Source organism: Neopsephotus bourkii, unplaced genomic scaffold (assembly GCF_033783945.1).
Source record: "Neopsephotus bourkii isolate Nb327-2 ecotype Australia unplaced genomic scaffold, CSIRO-AGI_Nbou_v1 NB_1572, whole genome shotgun sequence".
Lineage (NCBI taxonomy): Eukaryota > Metazoa > Chordata > Aves > Psittaciformes > Psittacidae > Neopsephotus > Neopsephotus bourkii.
Window position 1 is genome coordinate 546,372 of NW_026902048.1, and position 23,629 is coordinate 570,000.

The 23,629-nt window shown below is 41.1% G+C and overlaps 1 protein-coding gene across 5 annotated transcripts in view; it reads right to left on the minus strand.

Annotated features, from left to right (window-relative positions):
- Nucleotides 1–23,629, minus strand: part of MAP2K5 (mitogen-activated protein kinase kinase 5) — a 121,959-nt gene that overhangs the window by 7,584 nt on the left and 90,746 nt on the right. For 3 of the 5 annotated variants that reach the window (XM_061371148.1, XM_061371146.1, XM_061371145.1), the window contains one exon: nt 12,854–12,915. In XM_061371148.1, coding sequence (XP_061227132.1) covers nt 12,854–12,915 — 62 coding nt within the window. Of the gene's footprint in view, nt 1–10,506; nt 10,553–12,853; nt 12,916–23,629 lie in introns of all 5 variants that reach the window. The other 2 variants (XM_061371150.1, XM_061371149.1) reach the window with 1 other exon arrangement.

A 23,629-nucleotide genomic window follows, 5' to 3' on the forward strand; every position in this document is an offset into this window, starting at 1 on the left:
TACATTAATCACTACCATACTTCAGTGTTCTGATATCCACCTGACTACACTATTAAAATAAAACTTGCTGCCCCAGGGAAATCCTACTTATTCTTAATTGTTTCGAGGCTTTGATGGGCTTTTAATCTAAGATTAATTTATGCAATTTTAAATAACTCTTCTTATGATTAATAAGCTTGAAAATTAAAAGGAGTCTAAAGCAATTATAATGAGCATTTGGTCATAACCTCATTAGGAGAAGGAGTGAAGGATACAGCTCTGGAATTCTTACAAGACTACAATTTAAGGTTACTTTCAGAGGAGTCAAACATAGTTCTGAAATTGCAAAGGCAGATTAGCCTAGGTCAGTGTTAGAACTATGGCTACCCAGATTAGCACGCTAATGATTTTATCCCTCTGATGATATTTAAGATAGTGAAAAGATGATACAAAATGTATTAAGCAAAGATAAATGGATAACACTACTGAGCAGCGAAGACTTGGAGGTGTATTTCTTGTTTACCTTTTTTTCCCTCAAGAAGGATTCCTTTTATGTGTTTTTTTATTATTATCATCTATTTGTAGATTAACTTTTTTACCAATGCACTTTTCCTTCTTATATGACAAAGTTAACTGCAAATGATTTTTGGCTGGTTCAGTAATTTTGTTGAGCCACCAAAATTCTACTGCAATTTACAGAATCTGCTTTGAACCATGGCAATACCCAAGCACCTGGATGGACCAAGAGGAAGAAGAGCTTAACTTAAACCTGAAAACCTCAAGAGGAACTGTCCACACATCACTCCTCAAGTCCCATTTCTAAACAGTGATACAGATCATTATGATTACAATGACATTAATACTAAAATCCTTTTTTCAACCTTCTTTTGGGCACTGGCCACAGCCAAACGATGCGCTGGTGGCCCTAAAAACAGACCTCAGAGATCCCTTGTGCACCTGACTGATGTGTCCAGACTGGCAGCTCATCACAAGACCCAGGGTCAAGAGGGAATGTTTCTGAGGTCAGAGCATCAGGAATCAGTGCAGCTCCACTTTGTAGCATGGACCTGACTTCAGACAACTCAATCCCCTCTTACTGCAGGACCCAAGGGTGTGCATACATGGATGTGCCTGATTATCACTGGTCTCTTTCTGTGGCATAGAGCAGTCTTAAAATTACTACAGAGTTTTGGTTTTGGCTGTGGCACAGAGGGGTCTATTTGCCCATCTGCAGATCATTCTTTCCAGAGCAGTTTTGCTTTTGATATTTGCTGTTAAACCGGTAACTGTCCTTGGCATGGCTCTTGGTGCTTAGCTGACAAAACGAGCTCACTCCCAGCAAAGGTATTCTTTTTGTGATGACTCTTACAAAAAACTAAGGCAACCAAAATATGATTGGAGTGTGCTTTTGCAAGTGCTGCTGAGGTTAAGAAGAGCTGTAGAAGAGGAATAGAGAGAGTGGCCCAAGGCTGATAGGAGTATGTCAACATTAGCAAGCTGTCGACAACAGAAGCAGATCCGCCGCATGAAATGGTTGGGGCAATGTTTCAGGGATGGAAGAGGTTTTACTTTTGACCAGCTCTGGTCTGGTTTGCAGACACAGCACCCATTAGTAGCTGGAGCTCATTAGGTGTGTGCCTGGAGCACACCTACTTTGGTTTAATTTGAAATCGATTCATGAGCATCAAGACTTGCCTGTGATGAGAATGAAAAAGTGGTACCTTTGAAAGAGCAGGAGATTCACACCCAAAAGGCAACCTGACCTGATCTCTAATGTTAATGGAGATGCACCTGCAGAACGTATTCAACTCATATCACGCAAGCACAGGACTGCTCCCATTGACACCAAGGAGAGCTAAGTCAGACGTTAAAAGCTGATAGAGCATTTCCTTCAAACAGGGACTACGTGTTTGTCCGGATGGAGAAGGAAGGTGGAGAAAACAGTTGTTTTCTCCAAGTTTTGAGAAACTGAGTTTCTACTGAGAAGGAAAAATTAAAATCACTAAGATGGAATAAACTGAAACAACCTCCTAAATGTTTTTCACCCAGATCTTGGAGTAGAAAATGCTGTGTGCGGACGCATGTGTGCTCACACAGCACACAAATAACAACAATTAACAAAACTAAAAAACCTGGAAAATGATCTGTTTGGAAGCAAAAAGGGAGAATGGAACAGCCTGCAGCTCGCTAGCATTTAATGGTGAAGTGCCTGCGAATGAGCAAGTTGGTTTTAGAAGGGCTCCCTACAATCAAATTGCAAGACATGCCTACACACTGACTGCATCTAATGCAAAATAACACCCCCATGTTTGCCAGGATTACTGAAAAGACCAAATAAAGCAAGTGTTAAATGATCTGATATGAACACACTGTCAAACCAATCCTGTCTCAGGACCAGAAAAAGCACAGGTATGAACCGCCACCCAAAAAACCACATGGAGCCCTACTGAAAACACAGAGAAGGTGGCAAAACACATCACCACTAGTTGGCTTGGGAAAAAACCCATTAAAACCCCTCTGAAACTCTCACAAAGTCACTGAACAATCGACCAAGGCCACGCAAACCATTTACATTCTCAGCACTGTATTTGAATGCCACCGTTCCCTGGAAACCCTGTCTCCCTCTGGCTACACCGGTGTAACTATCCTGATGTACACCAGCCAAGCATTTACACCAGTGTCTCCCATTAAACCCAAATGGGCAGATGAACTTTCCCATGACTGCGGCTCGTCGTGCTTTGCCATCACAGCCTCAATAAGGGTGCGCATTCCCGTGCTGCGGGATGGGAGCGCGAGCAGCCGGCTCCGGAGGACAGGCCCCAGCTTAAAGAAGAGAGAAATAGGGAAAAAAACACCCCATCATGTTTAATTTAAAAATTAGAAACTGGAGCAGACTGTGAGCACAGAGGTTGATTGAAACAGAATTTAAATTCCTGTCAAGCCCATTTAAACACAGGGGCCCTTCATAGACAATTAGCTGCTCCCTGTGAATGCTGAATAAAGTCGGGCCTGGTCACTGTTAGAAGAGAGCGAGCCTACTGTGAGGAGCTGGAAAAAAATTAACTAAAATCCGGCTCTATGAAATATTCAGCCTCCCCAGTTTATTACAGGGGTTTGGGAAGTGTAAACAAGACAAAAATCGATTCCTCGGTGCCCTCCAATCAATCCCCCAAAATGGTTAGGGCATCTGTTTCTGCTAAATTCTGTTTACTCTGGCAGATTTGCCTTAATTGCAGTTGTTTATCTCCCATTGTCCCCAGGGCCCTAATCTCCCGATTACTAATACTTAACACTCATTTCACATCTAAAGCTACTTCTAATCCTCAACAGGTTTCTGGGGCTCTTAAAATTATTGAAACAAGGGAGAAGGGAGATGCAACCTCTTTGTGAAAGGCACATTTTCTGATCTGCTACCAGCTGGGCCCAATCATCACCAGGGATGGCTGCAACAAAGGTGCTAAAAGGCTCTTTCACAGGCACTGCCGCTCCACCGGGAATTCTGCGGATAAAGAAGAGCTTTGATGGGGGGGGGGGGAAACCCACCCAGAACAAGAGGGCTATAACAGTCCAGCCAAATAAAGTTACTGTCATAATCAACTGCTGTCAATCACAATGAAAATCCAATTAAAAAATCTTTCAGTGCAGCCCCTCTTAAGTAGAAAAATGTCCCCTATTTATATGCGGGTTTTTTTTTGTCAACCACACAAATTAGAAAGTGGTATTAATTGATTTTTTACTACTTTAGGCCCTGATCCTCCAGCTGAATTTCTGTGGATGCAAGAATCAACCGGCACAAATCTGATTAAGGGATTTGAGGCATAATGCACGCAGGTCACTAAGAAGCCATATCTCTATCTCCTGCTTTATACTCTGCTTATTCATAGGCAATTATTACTCTTATTTAATACTGCAGGAGCTAATCGGGATACAGACCCACAAGTAGCTGGTACTACACAAATGCCAGCAGCTTTAATCTATGCAGTGTGTTTGAATGAATTTTCAATTCCAGTTTCATTATACAAATAAATATCGCACACCGGTTTCAACAGTTGCCTCTCAGAGCAAATTCCTCGATGCATCTGGAATGAACAGGAAGGCCAGAATTCTGGGAATTAAAGATACAGCTCTGATTTTGGAACTGTTTATAGAGATTAAAAAAACCCCACAAATACAGAGCGAAGACAGCTAACATAAAAATACAAAGGCAAATGCACATGTTCTCAATGTATCATAATTGAAAGATGTGCAATTCTGCCACCAAAATGAGATGTAAATATTTGCCTCCCTGCCTGGAGAGCTACAGAACAACCAGAAGTGCCAAGTGAAACATTTGCTCAAATTAAACCGCAAAGCCCAGGAGACCCAAGTAACCAAAAATATTAACTGCATCACCCTAAGCTGTTGCCAATTTGGTTTTGCCCGATTTCCTTAGATTTTCAACGCTTTCTGGAGCCAACTCAGGGAAGTTCTTTCTTCAATCATTTCACTGGAAAGCACTATGTTATGCAGCTTTCAGGGCATGTCAGAAAGTCAGATGTTCACATTTGTGGTAAAAAGTCAGTGGTTGTATGAGCAAGGGACTGCAGAAGGCAGTGGATGAATGTAATGCCTTCAAACTCACCACACACACAAGTTAACCTTGTCATAGCCTTAGTCTTCTGTAATTGCTGGATTTAGTGACACTGATTGAATGTATTTCTCTATTTCCAGAGCTGGTATCCCAAGAGATGAAGAAGAACAAATCATACCCCTAAGGACAGAACTTCTTTTGTTTTGGAAGACAGAGGGAAGGATCCATAACCCACCTTTCCCCATTCCTGCTGAGTGGGGAATAGGCTGAGCAATGCAGCCACTTAAAAGAATATATATATTTTTTCTCCATTTCTTAAGCTACCCTGCGCAAGAAAGATAAAGAACACACAGTAGCAAGCCCATCCTGAGCCCTGGTGTGAAATCCTAGCATCACTGAAGTCAATATAAATATTGTCATTGCCTCCCATGTACATCCCCTGTATGTCTGAATTGACAGACTGAAGATGGTGTTTACTACCTATCATCTACATTCAATGGTTGCACTTCATGATCTTTAAGGTCTTTTCCTTCAACCTAAACAATTCTACAACTCTATATTTACAACAACTAAAATACTTGTCTCCTTACTTTTTTCCTTGGGAAATCAGGAGCCCTTTCCTTCACATCTGGCATGCGTTTTTTTGGTGTCTGTCAGAATTTCTCCTTGTCATGGGGTGAATAACTGGGATCATTGTGACAGAGGAGAGTCTAAATGTTTGCAAACAAAGCTATCCATCGCGGCTCCAAGCACGGATGATTTTACACTGGACAAATCACTGCTGATAGGAGATTCTGAACTGGTGGAGGACAAAAAAACCCCTAATGATTGTAAACATGCAGAGAGGGAAAATTCTTGGCTTGCTGCAATCCAGCAACGATTCATCAAAACCTAGATAGGTGCAGACAGAAAACATTGATCTGTAAAGGTGTCTTTGCAAGATTTATGGGACGTGATTGTGAAAAGCAGATTGCAGATGCCCCTCTGGTCTTTCCCAAAAGTTAACACCAACAAAACACCCCAACCTGTACAGTCATCTCAGCTACTCAGTGATGCCACTGCTATAATGCAAAAGCCGAATTACCTGCTGGGGGAAATCCCATATTGACAAACCTAAGTGGAGGTATTTTACTGGCTTTATTCTTAGGTTTACATGAAAATCCAGGTAGGATTATGCTGATCCTTCACTTGTTTGTTTAAACCATAGAAGTATTTCCTAAGAGCTACAAACACAGCGAGCTGCAAGCAAGTTTAGCTCTACCTGGTAAGATGTGCTACTACCCAGACCCCATAAAATACAGTCACTTAAAATATAGTTACATAAAAGCCTTGTATTTTTAATTTCTATTTTTGAGAGTCTATAATATCTTAACATATTTAAACACAAAAATATATGATCCATCTGAAAAAAATGACCATTGTAGCTAATAAAGATAAGGACCCCTGATCTAAATGCCATCCCTGAAATGGAGAGGGATTGCTGAGCACAGGAACATAGGAATGGGGAATTTCAAAACTGAGAGAGGCTTTGAAATAAAAATCCCAAAGAACAACGTAAGTTTTCCATCGGGTCACACAGATTACGTACAATTTACCCTGCAATCTTCTAAATGAATGAAACACCAACATAAAAAGCATCGGTCATTTAAATTTTAAGGAGAAAAGCTAGTAGTTGTGTTTGAAATTTGGAGACTTCAACAAAAATTATTAGATCTGTGCTAAAGCAATCAAGTGCAGAAAGTCACCAAATTCTTGGCCAAAAGCATTGCCTCTCCCTGCCCAATATTGTCCTTGAGAAGACCAACCAGCATCCTAAACTCTGCTACTTTTAAGCATCCATGGAAGAGCATAATGGAATAATTGGTACCTGCCTGACTTTTGGTATTTCAAATACAATTTCTTTAAGTAAATCGTTTTCATTTAAACAGCCACGTGTAGCAGGGGAGAGTTCAATGTTGTACTAACAAAAAACTCAACCAGACTTCAACAATTCTGCTGGCTTTCTGAAAAGCTCCCTCAATCTGCAAAATAAAAGGCCAAGCTTCCAGCTAAAGAAGAGATTTTAAACAATTACCAAAGCAGGATAGTGATATCATAAAGGCAATTTCTGTGCTAGCTTGTTTTCTGAAACTCTCTTTGCCTCTGAACAGCTAGAACAGATAATAACTATTAGTAAATCAAACTCCTGCAATATCCAGCTGTGTCTCACACATTTACATACAGATAGAATGGGTATATGTTTTTAATATGTATGCGATACGTACTTTTACCACAGCTGAAGTGCATGCTACAAAGGAGGAGGAGAATGGGAATGGAATCAGCATGAGATAATAAAGTGGCCTAGATAAAGTATTAGCCAGCGATTGATCTCAAACAGGGGATGCTGCTTCTCTCTGACCTGATTACTTACTATGCATAGATTCCATTAAATAGAGCTTAGAATGGAAAGCTGCTGAAAAATACCGTAAATACAGTCAGATCTACAGCTTCCTGAGCCAACCCAGCCTGAGGATGCCTACCCGTACACCCGACACGAGCAGGAGTTTAAACCTCACCATACCTCCACATCCCAATTGCTAAATACAATGTATGTCTGCATTTCCCTGGGAGGCAGGCTTGTGATGCCAGGAAACACTGTGGTTTAGGTGAAGACTGGAAGTTCACGGGAGGGAAAATAAAATATACAACAGAATTGCTGAGATTTTCCTTGTTGGAAGGAGAGAGAAGAGAGACAGAGGAATATGCTAACACTGTGCAGCCTTCCCTGGTGCTGAAACAGGAGTATGCTCAATTTAATTGACTGTATGCCTTCCTCTTCTTAAGAGGGAACAAACTGGAGACAAAAGAGCAGACACTGTAAGCACAAGGGTCAGAATAACCACCAGAGAATTATAAAGATCATTCCTTTCCCTGGATGGACAATTTTCCCCATTGCTTGGTGAAATTATTTTGGTTTTGCTTCTGTGGAACAAGCCCATTCATCAGAAATATTTGGAAACAATTAAATAATTGATCTATATTGTACAAAATTATTTATACACAGAGAAACTGATGGTTCTATCTTGTTTTGTGGATGGGTCTACAGAAGACATGGCATAGCGACGGAGAGTGAATGCAGGAACCTGTTTTATGCCGGTTGTTCAGGGAATTTGGTGTTCACTTGCACAAGAGTATCTATGGTAATAGAAACCTGACTTTATGCAGGAATTTCACACAGCCTTGGCTTTGGCCCTATTTTCTGACAAAATGTGCTGCAACTTCTATAGAAAAAATAAGGGCTTCCTAACATGATAGATAGGGTAAATCTATCCCTGCTGCAACCCCACGACTTCACTGGCACTCCAGGTATCGTGAGCTGGCTCTTAAAACACATTTAACAATTCACTGAGTATCAGGAGAGTAGAAGAGGATTGATGTTCTGTTCCCTTCATTTTGCTTTCAGTCTTTAATTATACTGAATTGGTTACAAAATAGTGACTTCCAGTATAGGTAACATCCACAGGGGGGAAAGCCTGTGCTCCACTGTTTTGTCAGAAGCTAACAATGATTATGGGTTACACCTTTCATCCTTGCTAGTACATTTCTTCCACATAAAAAAATTCCCTCAAACCCAATGAACAAGGTGAAATCCTGCTCTCATTAAATCAACATTAGCCTGACCTTGATGAGGATTTCACTGATAGTAGCTGCATCACTCTGCCCGCTAATATGGTTAGCAGGGAGATGCCCATCAAATGACAACAGGGATTTCAGAAATGGATGACGTGGAATTAAAATGACTGTAATTGTGGTGAGAAATTCTACAATTCAGAGGGTGTTCAGTAGCTTTTGTTCTGGCCCTGTTTTCCAACAAAGTATGGCAAATTATACATACATACGTATGTACAGATATGCTGTCTGTATAACAGACATATTATGCTAATGCATATATGCATATGAGTTTTATAAATGAAGTGCTCCTTCACAAGACTGGGCAAGTGGAAGAAGGCAAAGCGCTTGACTGAAGAGCAACTACTGAGCTAACAGTGAGTGTAACAGCAAAGCACAGGGTGCTCTGAGCCCATCAGGAGGGAATTTAGGGCAGCGTATGAGGGTCAGCCATGCTGCAGGCAAAGACTGGGTCACTTCTTCGTTTCAGTAGCGCTTCACCTCATGCTTTAATACTTGTAGTTACAAGTTCATTTATAATTGAGGAGAAAGAAGCAAGAGGGGAAAAATGCATTAAACAAAAGATTTTGTTTAAAAAGTAGGAAGGGATTTTTTGCACCCCCCCAAGTTGCTACAAATTCAGAATTATTTTACAAAATACCTCCTTTAAAGGGGACTAGCACACTCCAGGGCATGTAGTTGTAAAGATAAATCTGTGCACTTCCCTGGTACTGCAGGCACTCACCCTTTGGCCTCATGTTTATGACTCTACACCCTGGAGTGGTGTTATTGCTTACAAACATACATATATACTTATGGGAGTATGTGCGATCTGCAGATGTTTTATTTATAAGTGGCAGGCCTATTGCATCACTGAAAGAGGCATTTACAAACAGATATAGGTTTTATGAAACCCTATTCCGTTGTTTTAATAGCTAAGCTATCCAGCCATAGCATAATAGTGCACAAGGTAAATGTGTCTACATCTCTAGAACCTGTTCCAAGTTTTCTCAGATGTGACTAACTGCAAGAATTTCCCAACCATCAAAAGTTAATAAAAAAGACAAAATAAGGCAGTGCAAGCCTTTGGTATGACACACACACCACCACCAAGTGGAGGGGCTCTGATAAACTTTAAGGCCTCATTTTACCAAGGTATTTAAGCAGGTGCCTAACTTCAAATGTAGATCTACTGAAGTTAATATCCTTAAAATGAGATTCACAGTTAAATACTTTGCTAACCAGCATCTAAATTGAGACTAGTCTGGGTTGTGAGATACCTGCCCCAGGGCATCTTCAGAGATTAGCCTTTAACTAGAGAATAGCTGCATTAGAAACACTTGTTTACTTGCAGTTCACAGCATGTAAGCAAGAAATGAGACACCAACGTGTCCTTCTCTTCTTAAAATCTGTTAAATTATTCCTAGATATTTAATGCACAGAAATTTTGACGATTTTACATAGGACTCCAAGTCACAGGAAACGCAGCATATAAAGAAAAGTAATTAAATATTTAAAAATCAAAGATATTTGACGTGAGTCAGAGGGGACCACAGCTCTTATCTACAACAGAAGCTCCTGTAAATATTTGGTTTGATACAGTATTTTTCTAGCTGCTTAAAACCAGTCAAAACAGCACTCTGCACTAAATGCACAGCCACAAGGGACCAGGCTGAGCGCATGTACCCTATTATTGCTTTACTGAAAGAAAAAAAGAAGGACAATTGCAAGGCAAAGAAGTAGTCTCTAAGCTCAGATTCCACCACTGAGAGCCCTTCTAACGACAGACCAAAGCTACGTATTAACCTAATCTTCTGCAGCCAATCTGATTTCATTTTACATGAATATAAGTGAAAACAGTGGCTCCTGCATTTCATTAAAAAAAAAGACTACTTTGACCATATCCTCTGTTTTCAGTCTTCTGATTTTGAAAGGTTAAGACTGGCAAATGATGACAAAAAGTGACCTATATTAAGCTGTAATCCCTGGACATACAAGCTGAAAAACCCAGTGTATTAAGCATCAAAATGGTTCTGACTGAACCTTGTCACTGGCTGTGGAAAGTTCTGTATTAACTCCCCACATCACAAGTGAAGCTTTGGCCATAACAAAGGTAACAGCAAGATACCCATCAGTGGAATCATCATCACTCTACCTCTGGTCTGTGTGCTCCCTGTAAATATGTAATTGCAGCACAAGCCAAGAACAGTTTAGATCTGAATGTGTGAATGAAGAAAAATGCAGAGAAGAACAGATACACTTCTACATACATGAATAAAGATACTGAGGGGCTCTGAAGTTTCACTTACCATTAAATCTTCGGGTGCTGGCCTTTCCTTTGGTTGCTTTTTCATGCTATGTGTATAAAACAAAACGTTCATATGTAAACCACCGCTCATTTATTCTACTTGCTTAAATACTGAAGATCTCTTTTAACACAGTGAAGAATTTCCATGTATGTCTTAACTTACGCATGTGCCAATGGAACACAGGGGTCCTAACAGCGGCCAAAACGTTAATGGGTTTATTCCTTCCCGCCCATCCCTCCCTTTAGGGGTGCAGTGATCTACACTGTTTGTAACCATGAAAGTGTGTAAATACAGAGATCATTGAAAAGCAGTCAGCTCAGAAGGCACAGTAAGCTGATTCTCATTTTGCTAGGGATTATTACATAGCTCAACAACAAGTATTACACAAACAGGTGGGAAATTTAACTCTAACACTAAACAGCTTCAGGAGCATGCACAATACCCTGGGGTTTCTACCTTAATTTTTTCACATTTATTTCCATTACACTGCAGGGTGATAGTTCATTACACAGCATTAACCTGTTTATAAGATCATGTTTCTCATCCAAATAGTCCTAGTTTTCTGTGCAACAGGTGCAATTAGCTATTGAAGGCTGTGCTTAGCTGCATGAAGGAACACAATAACATGGCACAGAGGTGACCATCAGGAGCTGCCTACTGACTAATTGGATTACATCCAAACAGCCAGTCTTTATGGCATAACCAGCATAAAGTCTGTTACGTCGTTCACTTGACATCTCCAATATGCATTAGGAATTGATTGCTTAAATATAGTTTCCTCTTATTCACCTCATTTTTAAACAGCAATGTCTCCCATTAAAAAATACAGCCAATATAACACTACATCCAAAATCTGTGCTGTACATTGGAGGATTAACACAATTTACCTCCCCTTCAAACAATTCCAAGCCCCTCAAATAATGCAGCATTAGCAAGTAAGCGAGCTGTCTGACGAGTAGGCTGGGAGCAGTTCTAATCTGACAGTCCAAAGTAGCTGCATCCCCGGGGAGAACAAGGCTATTAGCCACCATCAGTTATGCTTCAGTTTGACATCTGTGGAAATTTTAACACAGGTTATCCCTCCCTCTGCCTCAATAAGAATGGGTTATTTTTTTTAGAGAACAGTCTGGCATCAATTTGTTTTGCAAGGATAAAAAGCACAGACCTCCGCATCACACACACCAGTTAGTTGTGCTGCAGAACCCTGCAAATCGTGCTGCTCTTTGTAAACTGAAACTATTGAAAACGGAGGCCTATGTTACATAAACTTTAATTATTTAGTTGCTTTAATTACCCGATCATCAGGCTGCTTTTTGTGCCTGTATTGTTACCCGCTACATCAGTCCTGAGAGGTACTTTCTGTGTTATATATTCAAAATTCAATTTACTAGGTGACTTTTGCCACAGCGGCTCTGGCACAGAGAACCTGAAAGTGCCTCAAAGCCTGACCTATAGATCTACATGGGGCCGAGGGCTGCAAGGACACATCCCTGCAGCAGGATTCCCTCTGATCCACAGGGCTGCAGCTCCCAGTGCCACACACTGAGATGGCTCCATCTGATTTAGCACAGCTGAGCATCGAGCCCTGGAAGAGCACGTTCGCAGAAGGGATGCTTCTCCATCAAACACGTCTTTTTGCAGAATTCAGGCTTGTTTCTTTTTCCATACATAAATGGCTACCGCCCCCCCCCCCCCCCCCTTTCTTTTTTGGAGTGGGGGGGGATGCAATAGTTGAAAAAGGATTTTCCCTTGTTTCTTTAGCATAGCTCACCCTCAAGATTTATATCCTCTGGTCACACAACAACTGTATTTGTTATTCGACAAATTCCTCCTGTCCCCAGTCCTCCTTTAATTCAAAAGGTTGTCAATGAACTATTCAGTTTTAAGCAAAGAAGATATACCCAGTAGTGTGTTTTAAAATAGAGCTACTTACTGAAAAGCCAATGCATTAATGGAGGCTTCTTGCCTTTCTAAATATGGAGGCGATTTAGTAAGTAATATTTTAAAAAGCCCTGAATAATGATACTATAGACACGAGTCTTTGTGGCTTTTTTACCCTTGGATGAATCCTTCGGAGTCTCGGCTCACAAGACTGCACCCACATTGAGGGCAGGTTTATTAAAACAGGAAAAAAACCCTTGTAAGTACTTTTACGACCCTTTGTGTAAATAACGTTTACATAATTTAAACAGTTTGCTTAGCTTTGCTGCCCCATCTGCCCAAGGCCCCCAAGTCCCTCTCCTCTCAGAAAGGATGCAAGGAAAGCCATAAGGTCTCGCAGAGCTGCGGAGTTAATGGCATGTATCATTTACATTGAGGGCATGGCATGTTTGCAAACTGAGCTTACCATTGAGTGATGAAGTGTACAAATGGCTCAGAGAACTCCCCGGCTGGAAGGACGGGCGATTCCTGGGATTGGATTGAAACAAGAAGCAGAGTCAGAAGGGGAGAAGATAATTTTTTTTAGCAGAGTAATATAACGGTGACAAGAAAACCAAAAAAGAAAGGGAAAATCAAACCCCCAAGGAAGCGACAAAGCCCCCTTTTCACACAGACAATCTGAGGCAGAAAGGCACAAATTCTTCTGAGAATGTGTTATAAAACACTGAATTTCAACTAATGAGTATTACACAATGGGTAAAAACATGTGGAAAGACACTGAGGGGAGGTGAAAAAAGGACAATGATAGCCACAGGGTAAAAAGGAAGGTAGGGAAAGTGTAAATGAGAAATTAATGATTATTTAAGTAACACACAAATGGTCTTGTAATTAACAAAGAGCTGTGAAATTATTCTTGTGTTGACCTTTGTTTCTTTCACTGCATTCGCTATTTATTTACACTCATGTTTATTTACACTTATTCATTTTAGAGGCTGTCCTCATGTGTTGTCTGTGCTAGATTTAAAAGGTGAAAGAATTTTTAAGAGGGAGAAAAACCCCCAAAACAGGATTTGCCAGGGGAGGAAATAACCCAGGGTATTTATGAAAGAACAACAGAAAAATAGATTAAGAGCACAAGAAACAACAAAATTACAAACAGGGAACAAACAACATCACCATTTGCAAAGAAGGGCTTTACGAATTTAGGAGTTTTTCCAAGAATGACAGAGAGCTCCACTGTGTTTATAGTGTAACAGCTCAGGATGTAATGAAATTACACTGCAGAGTACTTTAACAGTGTCATCTCATTAGACCTACAGTTGGAACAAGAGAGCCACATAAAACAGGCAGCTGCAAATGACTCCATTCTCATCTATTCTCATTTGCTATTAAAAATACCTTTCGGCGTCTTTTTTCCTCCCTGACATCCCTACACAAAGTACCCTGCAAAGTATGATACATGCACCTATTTAAATTAACAAAGGAATGACTTATTTTAATCTCACTGTGCTTTGGAGTGCTTTGGCCATTTGGATGAGCAATATATCATTACATACAACCTTCCAGCGCTGCAGGCAAGAAACTCAGAGCGTGCAGCATTTGGTGGGAGCCAAACAATTTCTCTAGCACACAACTGTGTCAAATGCATGCATGTATTCATTATTGAGAATGCGAGGAAATAGCTTTGATGTAGTGGAAAAAAGAAGATGATAAAAGCACCTCTGCAATGTGTGTGCCATTATCAATGGTGGCAGATAGACACAACTGCAGAGCCTCCTATGTGATTAGTAAATATACATATAATTGCTGTGGCCAATTATCAGAAAAATGAGATCGGTAATTACAAGACAGAAAATTAACTAGAACTCTTATTAAGGCTTTGTTTCCAATTCAAACAATGGGAAACTGCTGGAAAATACAACTAAATCAAAAGTAACTGAAGAGTAAAAGGAGAAGCCAAACCTGCTTTACCATTTTCAAAGACTTCTATTAAATACAAGGAGCGTTTGATAGAACATGCCCAAACCCTCTTTGAACTTAAGACCTGGTGAGAGGGAGGTTATTGCTTCTCAACTTATAAATGACATCAATATAGGAAGGTTTGCACTGGAGAGTGGAAGGAACACAAGGAAATAAGCATTGCAATTAAACTTTCCCCACTTCAAAGAACTGTGTATGGAAATTATTCACGTTAATAGAGAAAAAGCAGAGTAAAACAGCAGGGTTGCTCATCCGGCGTGGAGCCAGGCAGGTTTTACCTCTCCCCAACGTTCTCCCTTGTCCAGCAGAGCTGGGCTTGCACCTGAAGTGGTAAAAGCCACTTTTCCAGGTGGGATGGACTCCAAGAGAGCAGGTAGGAAATACTCTGGGCACATATTACACATCGTGTTGTGAAGCATCAGAGCTCATTCCCTGGGGAACTGGCTCTGCCCAGCAGTCCACCCCTGCTGTTTATTTTAAGTACAATGCAAGTGAGGAGCTCATCAGAGGCGTCCTCCATCGGGGCTGCCAGCTCTGCTCAGTCCATGCTGGGGAGCAGGACAGGCAGCCGGCGCTTCACACTCATTTGGGAGGTGATAATTTCTGCAATCACAAAGAGATGACGAACCCATAATAGAGTGAAAACTTCATTATGAGAGGGGAGGAGAAGCTGATGAACTGCTCTAAAGCCATCAGCCTGGCTCTCCCAGGCTAAGCTGGCCTAAGGGTTCATGCAGCCAAGGGAAGAACTTGCTCCAATGTCAGGATTGGACACACAGCTTGACCACACAGCTCCTGTACTGCAGCACAGCCAGGAGATGATGTGCTCTTCCATAAGCATGCAAGAAAAAAATCACCTTGATGAAAGTGAATGTTAAATAACATGAGATTTTCTTGGGGGTCCCATAATCTTCTGTACAATGCAGGTATTTCAACCCCATCCAGGCCTATTCCCTTCTGTTGTAGACCTGTCAGCCATGCCCATGCCTTAGTTGACTTGCTCTCAGGAACTCCAGAAGGGTTTGTGTGTGTAGTTGTGAATGGAAATGAACACAAACTGGATTCCAATATGAAAACTAAATGCTTTAATAGAGTCTCCCAAGGATTTTAGACTGGGTACCCACAAATTTATCGGCTATTTGCCTGACAAACTGTAAACCTTTTGGAAGAGTGCATCCATCTCAAGGAATACTTGCTAACAAGTGTTCGAGCAGAAAGATCAGTGCATACAAAAACCTTAAATCTCACTCTTGTAAATATAAGCCAGTTGTTACTTTACAGCACAGGAAAGCCAGGGGAGAAAGAGGCAGGTTTGGGGTTTAGATGAACCAGGAAAGTAAGGACCCTCAACTGCTTCCAGAGGTGAATACTGAAAAGCTGCATTTTACCTTAGTTAGAAAAAGAAAACATGCATTTGGGTGTTTTTGGATGTCCAAAGGGAAACTGATGATCCAAGTATTTCAGTTTCTGATACGGCTCTATGCATGTCCATGTGAGTAGTAGAAAAGTGAGAGTATTTTGTAGTTAAGAGCTATTTCTAATGAGAGAAAATGCTGCTACTGCCACCTCTATAATTTGAGCAATCACAAAGTTGTATCAGACATAAAGCACTGAGTTCCAGAACAACACAAAGTATATACACACTACTTTGTATCCTTAAATTCCCTAGACTTCATCTGACACTCAAAAGAGATGAAAACAGGAGGAAATAAATACACAAGTCTCTGCCAAGTCTACACCATTTGTGTGGTGCAATCCAGTCCCATTTGAGGTAACTGTAGGGAATGGTCCAGGCACACTCGGCCTGCCTGATTTCACCCACCTGCACAATGAAATCACCCTATAGGGGCAAATAAAGAAGAAGCCCAAGATTCTGAAGGAGTAAGGAACAGGTATACTCACTTTAAACCTGGGAAATATTTTCATTTTTGTTCAATGCCCTATCTTTTAACCAATATCATGAAGCCCTATATACTGAAATGCTGCTAAAATGGCAGTAGACACAAATGGTTTTAAAGGTCAGTGTACTGTTGGCCTCTTATATCCCCAGCATATTCCTAAGACGAGACGTTTCACTGAGCATCCAAGCAATGTTTCCACCACAAGGATCCGCTGCAGAAGAAGACCAGATCAGGCTCTGATTTCTCAAAACCAGCTGAACTGTGCACACACAGTGAGAACGGGGAAGGGCAATAGGAAAAAAGTTTGAGTGATGCCTTTGCCTTGTGAATAATGAACAGTTCAAGAAGGTCAACCCATTACAACTGAAACCGTTTAATTATTAATTATGCACAATCTATGAGCAAAAGGACAAGTTCAGAATGTTTAATGTGTGGTAACTCCGACTGGACCCTCTCTTGGCATTTTGTTATTAGCACTTGTCAGCAAGGTGCTCAGGCATAAAGAAAAAAGCACAGCAGCACAAAATCCGAGCTAGCAGGAGGAGGCAAGGCTTTAAACTTCAAACACTGCTCCTGATATTTAATTTATAGAGTGCCAAGGCTCTGGTATAAACCTTATTGACTTCCACGGAGTTAGGGGAAGTCACATTATCTAAATGAAGACCTGAGAATGAGAACACTGAGACAATCCCTCCAAAAGCCCTCTCTTTTGAAGGGGGTGATAACATTATTATCTGATTCTTTTTTTAATTCATAGATCTGAACAAAGGACAACGGAACCATCTAACAGAGTGTCCAGAAGTCAACCAGTCCTTTACAACCTATGCAAGAAGAGCCTGAATTACAGGTCCAAGCATTCTTCTCACCTACTTCTTGAACCTGTTATTTAAAATGTCTCCTGATTTGTTTGCTTTCACTAAGCACAGTAGTAGCAGAGATGCTACCAAAGCTCAGGAAATAAATAATGTCCAGCAAGCCCACAAATAAACATGGATAAGGGGCCCTTCCCCTCTTTTCTGTGCAGCTCTGAGGTTTATCTCGACAAACTCGAGAAGTAAATTCAATGGGTAGAGCTCTGAGTTCCTTATTTTCTTTGGAAACACTCTTATGTCAATGAAATATGGGAGTAGTTCTTGACAGGTAACATACACCAAAAGCATCCCCTGCTTGACACAGTCTTACCCCAACAGACTATTTCTTGAGTGTGAAATATTTTCTCAAAGCAACTGATAGAGATTTATCATCACATCCTTTCTGAATAAAGAGAAAGCCACCATCTCCCTACAACAGGAAAATCAGCAAACAGCTTTCTACATAAAACCTTCAAGAAGGGGATGGCAAAGCCTGCAGCTATGTGTTAAGTTCACACCTGTGTTCCTCCTACAGAGGTCGGTATTTCCAGTGGATCACCCACTCGGTACCAATAGGTTTTATTCCCTCTCCTCATGTGCAGACTCACTCTCTGGGAAGGGTTAAATTTCCCCATTCCCCACAGCTACTGCTATTTTGCAATACTTGCTCCTCAGTGAAACGCCTGTGCAGAAGGAAATGCCATGGTCCTATGGCTCTATGGCCACAAGAGGGAAGTTAGCATAACCCAGCAAACCAAACTTCAGTTCCTCTCTCCTCTGGGTTTCCCCAGCACACCCTGCCTTTGAAATTATCATCTCCTCTGGGCAGATACTCCTATTCTGCAACTTGGCCACTGATGCTGAAACGCCAGTATTTAATAAATAATGCGTGTGCTTTACAAAGCATTTCTGGCTTATCACTTCAGCCTAAAAAATCTCTAGGATTACAGAGTTTTTATGCGCTCCAGCTTCTCTTTTACTGAAGCTTTCAAAGAGCACACAGATTTTTATCTTGTGGCTGCATTTTACTTTGTGGCCAAATAGTGATTTTTTTTCAGGCAAACTTAAGTTTTACATGCATCAGAAATGCTGCCAGGTGCAATTGCATGTAATAAATGCACTGCAGTTACTGAGCTGTTTCAATGAGACCAGCAAATTACAACATTGTACACATTCAGACTTACTTCTACAAGGACAACCTAACTTTTGCAGCATTCCTAAATAAAATAAAACAAACTAAATCCATTTCTGACTTTCCATCTACTTCAAAAGCCTTGCACAAACCTAATGGCAGCTGATTTCCTACCAGTAACAAGTTTGCAGAAGACCGCGATGTCTGGAGGTGGCTCAGAGGCCCAGACTTGAAAGCATTTCTGGACTGTCCCCGTTACGCTCCCGCCCCCAGCAGGAAGGTGAAAGATGATTACATCTCTGCGCCAGGTCACTTCTTGCTCTTTTCTTAGTAGCAGATGCCAAATGTGACAAATTATATGTGGGGGCATTTTGGTGTGAAGTTTTGTCTGCTGGGATTGGAGTGTCAGCAGTAAACTCATTTATTTCCAGATCTCTAGCTGGACGGGAACCAAGGTCGAAAGGCCAGTGTTTTATCCACCAAAACACTCAGCCTACCTCAAATCATGTGAGAACCAGCTATTCTCTCAGCAGCACTACCTGCTCCCCAAGTTCTTGCAAATCTCTTGTATGTGTAACCTACATCATACCAAACACATGCAGACATTCCTGGTTGGGTAAGTCAGTAGATACTTGGGGCTCTTTTGTTGTCACTTCTGCAGTGTCTGCGACTGTGGGATGTTTTCCTGAACCCAGAAGAAGAAAGGAAAGAAACAGAAGAGTGTAATTAACATCAGGAGTAATCTAGAGTGGACTACATGACGTTTTCTCCCTCTCCCCAAGCTTTGTATTTGTTAGTGCGGCTCTGCAAAGGGCCCTGCAGATAAGGGAACAGGTAGCTGGAAAAAACAGGTTAATCCTTTAACCGTAACTGTAATTGCTTTTTCTCTAAAACAAACATCAGAATTTTTTCTTCTCATTGCTGGTCTCTTGTCGATCATAAGGCAGCAGAGCACAGCAGTGTTTTGGGTAGATACACACACATCCGCACATTTCAGATAGCTAAGGCACAGCAGCATGAAACATAGCCTCTACCTGTTCGCACCAAAGGGACTCAATTGAAAAACTAAAACCATTTGTTGTTCCCTTTTTTTCTTCCTCTGTACACTCCCAATGCATTTTTATTGCTTTTTCATAAAACACCACTGCAAATAATCAAGCATGACCATTGACATCCACAAGATTGAGTTTTAGGAACCATTAAATGAGCTTGCCCTCTTGGGAAGGTTCTTGCTCAGGTTGGTCTAAAGGTAATTATTCAGCAATTCCTACCTGTGGTTTTACCTTGTTCCTATATAAGTTGCTCAATCTCATACACTAGTAAGGTCACAGTTTCTGTCTCAATAAAAGTATACCCTAAAACAACTTATCCATGGGACAAATTATAGTGGGTTTTTATCCACATGCACACACGCGTGTATATCCTAACACCAGCTTTTCTTGCATGGAAATCTGCAAAACTCAGGGAATTTTCAAGGGTTAACTGTAACTGTTTATACATTAAAATCGATACCTGAGACTCCAAAGAGAAATTCCTCAAGAAAAAAATAGTCTTGCTTCATTCTGAGCCTTTGGAGCTTTCCACTTCATTTATAGAAATAGCAAAACGTGGTCCTGATGGACAAGGTCAGCAAATTCAGCACTTGAGAGGCAACAATCTTCATCGTATTTTTTGATCAAGCTGAATGTCCTGTGAATTTTTAAGGCTGTGCCACAGCAATAAATAGAGGGATATATTTAATCAGGTATTAAAAAAAAAAAAAAAAAAGAAGGGAATAAACCCAACTAATAGGATACATGTATTAAGTGCAAGTTATTTTTTCCATTAGAAAATGTGAAGATTTAGTGACACTGAAATGCCTCACAGCTCAGCATCAACGCTACACCAACGTTAACGGATGCTGTTAAATGTTTCGAAAGTACAAATTTAAAGAGAACAAAAAAAAGAGGTCTTTGATTCGTGGAGTTTGCAAAGTCCTTGAGCTAGATTAAACTGCAGTCTTGTGAGACCGAGTATCTCTGTGGGGGCGCTTAACAGAAATGCTCAAGAAACTCATGGAAAGCTTCTCACTACTTACTCATGAAGCGATCAGAGAAAGGATTCGTGAGTACAACTAATTAATTTTGCTTTCACATTTCTGGCTGACTCATCAAAACAGGCACTTTCCCCAATGCTGCCTCCTATTTGTACAAAGTAGGATTTGCTCTTGACAGTCTTCACTCCTCAAGCTTCCAATGTCATTGGAGTAACACAATAATAATTCAACTAAAACTGATAGACAAAAATTAAGTTCGTTTTTTTTCCCTAATGCAATACAGTTTAAAAACATAAAAGCCAAACCCAACACCTAAGTCACTATTACACAAGCTATGGAAACTGAAAGCAAAATTCATTCATTTCAGATTCTGAAGAAAGGGTTAGAAACTAGAGCTGATGCTTAACTACAGCACTTGTAACCACAACTGCTCCAGTACAGTGAAACTGGGTTTACCGCAACCACCCAAGGGGCTGGCAATAATTGCTTTCCTGGAAGGGATACTCTAACTAAATAAAGGTCAAAGAAAATAGCCCTGGAGAGCTTAAGGGAAATTTAAAGGAGTTGCTCAAGTCAGGACTGCCTACTGGATGCATTCCACAGTGCTAGTGCTGTCCATCCAACCTTCTCTGGATGCAGAGCGGACACCTCTAAGGCCAAAAGACATGGGATGGAAAGGATGGGATGCAGACATGCTGAAAAACAGGGAGCTGCCAGGTTTGGTCTTTTGGGATCTTATAGACTCATATAATGGTTCCGGTTGGAAGGGACCTACCCAATGAGGTTCATGTGCACTGCTCAGTGCTTCCCATACAACATGTTGGTGAGTTGGAGACAAACTAAGTTGAGTGCTAGAATATTAAATGACTCTCAGCTCCCAAATAACAGCAGACTGCCCTTATTGCTGGCTGTGATGCAGGATAAATCGCATTAACAACCAGTCTATCCTCATCTCTGGACCAGAAGCAGGAGTCTTATGGTGGGAGATGCTGCTATAATGAGGACCATTGCTTAAATGTGCGTGTCTTATTTGTAGCTGGATCAGATTTCATTTTAAGTTACCACATGTTAAAAAATAAAGGTCCTGGCAAGCATGTATGCTATTCACACATGCTCCTTGCTAATTCTGCCATCACAAAATAATCCCAGAACCAATGCCATTAAAAGGCCTATAATATAACAAAAAAAGGCAGGCAGAGTTCATTCTGATTTGAGAAGAACCATGCCTATGTTTTTGTTAGATTACCCTGCTTCTCACATCACTTACTCATTCTGCAGGATTTCTGCAAGTAAATTTAAGTTCTAGAAAATGAAGATACTTTTTAAACTGCCAAAGTGACCTCTTACATCTCTCATATTTCTGTAACTAAGAGTCAGCTCCAAAAATCTCAGCTCTGCAGAACAACTAAAAACACCCATGGACAGTTTTTCTTCCACTGTACAGCGTTTGAGGGAAGTAACACAGAAGCAACCTCTGAACTAGTTCAGTCACCAATAAATCCTATGAATTAATGGTTATGAATGACCAGAACGTTAACTTTTGGATTCTTGTTGTGATGGAACATGAAGTTCTCAGCATTGCCCTACAAAACCCAACCAACTACCAGTACAATAAGCAACTATTATAAAGAAACAAAGTCTCTGTTTCATCATTTTAAAACACTTCTCCCATGTCAGGTTCTGGAGTTTTTAGCCAACTCCAGTGGGAAGGAGCAGGATAAGCATGCTACCAGCAAAGACCCAATTACAAGAAACTTTCTCTTCCACAAAGCTGTTTAATCACAATTTTAGGACCCCAAAGTCCAAACCATTCTTTGTCACACAAAGGGACACATTAAGGCACTTGAGGACCCAGAGTTTTCAACTGCAACAACTTCAGCAGATTATTACTATGAACCTACATGATGACTTAAGATCCTGGAGGCAGCTCAATCCCAGCCTTGCAGATCTGCTTCTCCCATAACCTGACGCTACATCTCATCCTCAAGCCGTGCCATCATGGGAGCACTGCTGTGCCCTATCAGTTCAGAAAAGAGGCGAGCTGCAGATCATCACTCCTTGCTGCTCTGATCGTCATTACAGTAGGTGGGGAATTGTGCACCAGCATCACTGGGCTCCTATTGCACAGGAGAGGGGCTCTGCTCCCACCTCCTGTGAGTTTTAGGACCTCCTTACAGCCAAGGGGAAAATTTGACCCAAAATTAGCAGTCTTACAACACTGAGCATTTCTGATCCTGAATACTCATGGTAGCAACAACAGCTGTGCAGTACCAGATAGTAAAGAGACTTCGTCTCTCAAAAGGTCCTTGTGTAGAAGGAAGAGTGCGTATGAGCCAAATAAGCAGGTCCCTCTGTTGCTCCCCAGGAGGCACATCTTACAGAAGACAAAGTGAGAAGGGTTAAGAAAAACCTAGTCACAAGTTAAACACATTTCCTTTGAGGCCTTTGTACACAAGACAAGGCTGGGGGTGGCAGAAGGATCTATTAAAGTCAATGCTACCCATAAGCTAGAACAGAAAAGCCTTTAATATAAATGTTCTCCAAGACACTGCCATGCTAAGAGTTTGCACTTCCAGGTGTGGCAGCCACTATCTAAACACTATATATCTTATTAAATGACCCCATAACAACACAGACGAGCAAATAACACTACAGAGCCAATCCATCCTCCTCTTCCCCCCAGGCTCTAAACGTTATGGCATGCAACTTCCATTTAGACATTGAGTGTGTTGCAAAACAAAGTGAGTTGCATTTAAAGAACTTTCAGCTGAGCTATGCTCTGTAACCTGAAGTCTTAACGTGCCCATGAGCACAGGACACTCTGAACCACTACCTCAGGAGAATGGTGGCTCCGTGGCATGCTGGGGAACGTGAAATAAGTTACAACAAGTAGATACCAAAAGGCAAATGTTAAAGCTAGCTCGGCACTCAGGTTCTTACAGTCTGCACCAAGGCTGTTGGTTAAAGATCTTGTGAGAAGTTTGGAGCAATTCTAATCCTGAGGAAAAGAAGCGGAAGCTGCAAGGAGGTCTGTCATAATCTGCGGCTCTTTAGGGCTGTGGTTTAGAATAGTGAGCTTGGATTTAGGCACTAGTACCAGCCCATTTAAAAGTAATTTGTCTAGAAAATATGAGCGTCTTTAACTGACCTTCTTTAGGATGGAGATGGGCTTTTGCTGGTGGTATATACAGCACCGATGCTTTGGAATTTCCATGCCTCAACAAAAGATGTATGTAACAGGAATAATAACGGATGAAAAAGATGAAATAAACAGAATTGCCTAAGACCCTCCCAAAGAACCAGACCACCATAAAGAGCCAGGTAAAAGAGCCAGCGATGCTGG